Raw genomic sequence first — 1241 nt, 5'->3', positions numbered from 1 at the left:
CCACGGGCGACGCAAACGAGAACCACTGAAGTTTTTTGAAAAAAATTGTGCCAACTTCCTCTGCGGTATCTTCTCTTACCACGAATAAATACTTAATGCATTCTTGAGTCGTGATATACGGAACACGTTGTTTTGTCACGTCAATTTCTAGGAAAATAAACTCTGGAGGCCTTGTGCGAATATTCTGAATTTGGTGGGATGAGACTCCAAGAACAGGGGCGGGGCAGAATTCTCGGGTTTAGACCTGGGGGTTGGGGAGGCGTGGTGCGAAGAGAGTCCCGGAGCGCTCGGGCTACTGCTTGTCCTCGTGCGGGTCACCAGAGAAGCTCGCCTCCTCCGAGGACCTGACTCCCTCGGGGAGCAGAGTGGCGCGCACTTTCCTCTTCTCCTTAAAGCGGCCCGAGCGCGAGATCTTCAAATTTCGGCGGCTGTTGCCCGATTTCTCCCCGCCCAACTTGTCTGGCTTGTGGGGCTCGCCGGCGCCCCCGAGGAGATTGGGATGCTGATTCTCCCGGGAACTGCTAGTCCAGTCGGGGCCAGGCGGGGCGGGCGCCGCGGGTTCCCCGGGGTCAGGCTGGGTGGGAGGCTTCGCACCCCCCGCGGCGTCCTTGCTTTTCTTCCTGCTGTTCTTTAACGAACTCCACCAGGAGCCCGAGCTGCCTGTGCCGCCGCCGTCGGCCATGGCCAGCGGGCCAAGTGGCAGGGGGCGCGGCGAGCGGGGAAGGGCCTCAGCGGCAGCGGCGCCTCTCTCGTCCACCTCGGCCCTGCCCCGGCTTCTCGCAAGCGGGCTGCGGGCTGGGAGCCGCCGAAGCAGAGGCTTGTGCTGGGGAGGAAAACAAAACTTCGTTACTGGGTTTGTCGAAGTCACGTGCCCCTCAATCCCACTTCCTCCCCTTGGCTCCGTCTGGCACCGGAGCGGCTGGGGTCCGAGGGTCCGCGCGGGCCGCAGAGAGCACCGCCGCGCCCCGCCCCCCCCCCCCCCCCGCTCCCCGCCAGGGCGCAGGCGGACCAAGGGCTTCCGGGGCGCCACCCTCTGGTCTCGAGACTGAGTCTTGGCACTCCCTGGCCTCAGCCTTAGTCTGGCTTCCAGGATAGCGCAGTGGTCCGCGCGCGAGGGCCACCCAGGGGTGGGTGCCGGGGCTTCTGGATTAACCAGGCCCCAGAGGGAAAATGGCCTGTCCTGTCACTCCGCCCGTTTGTAGACGAAGCCCAAAGGTGACCCACCGGGTCCAGAAGGGCAC

General features: G+C 63.9%; 1 protein-coding gene across 1 annotated transcript; it reads right to left on the bottom strand.

The window, feature by feature from the left end:
- Positions 1-292: 292 nt before the first annotated feature.
- PRR15 (proline rich 15) lies at positions 293-682 on the bottom strand (the record flags this gene model as incomplete). The annotated part of the gene is made up of 1 exon (XM_082847084.1): positions 293-682. The coding sequence occupies one exon, from the start codon at positions 680-682 to the stop codon at positions 293-295; it is 390 nt and encodes a 129-aa protein (XP_082703210.1).
- Positions 683-1241: the final 559 nt, after the last annotated feature.

Source organism: Leucopleurus acutus (genome assembly GCF_964270905.1).
Source record: "Leucopleurus acutus genome assembly, chromosome: 9".
Lineage (NCBI taxonomy): Eukaryota > Metazoa > Chordata > Mammalia > Artiodactyla > Delphinidae > Leucopleurus > Leucopleurus acutus.
Note: the sequence above shows the minus strand (reverse complement) of the source record. Positions and strands in the feature narration are given on the sequence as shown.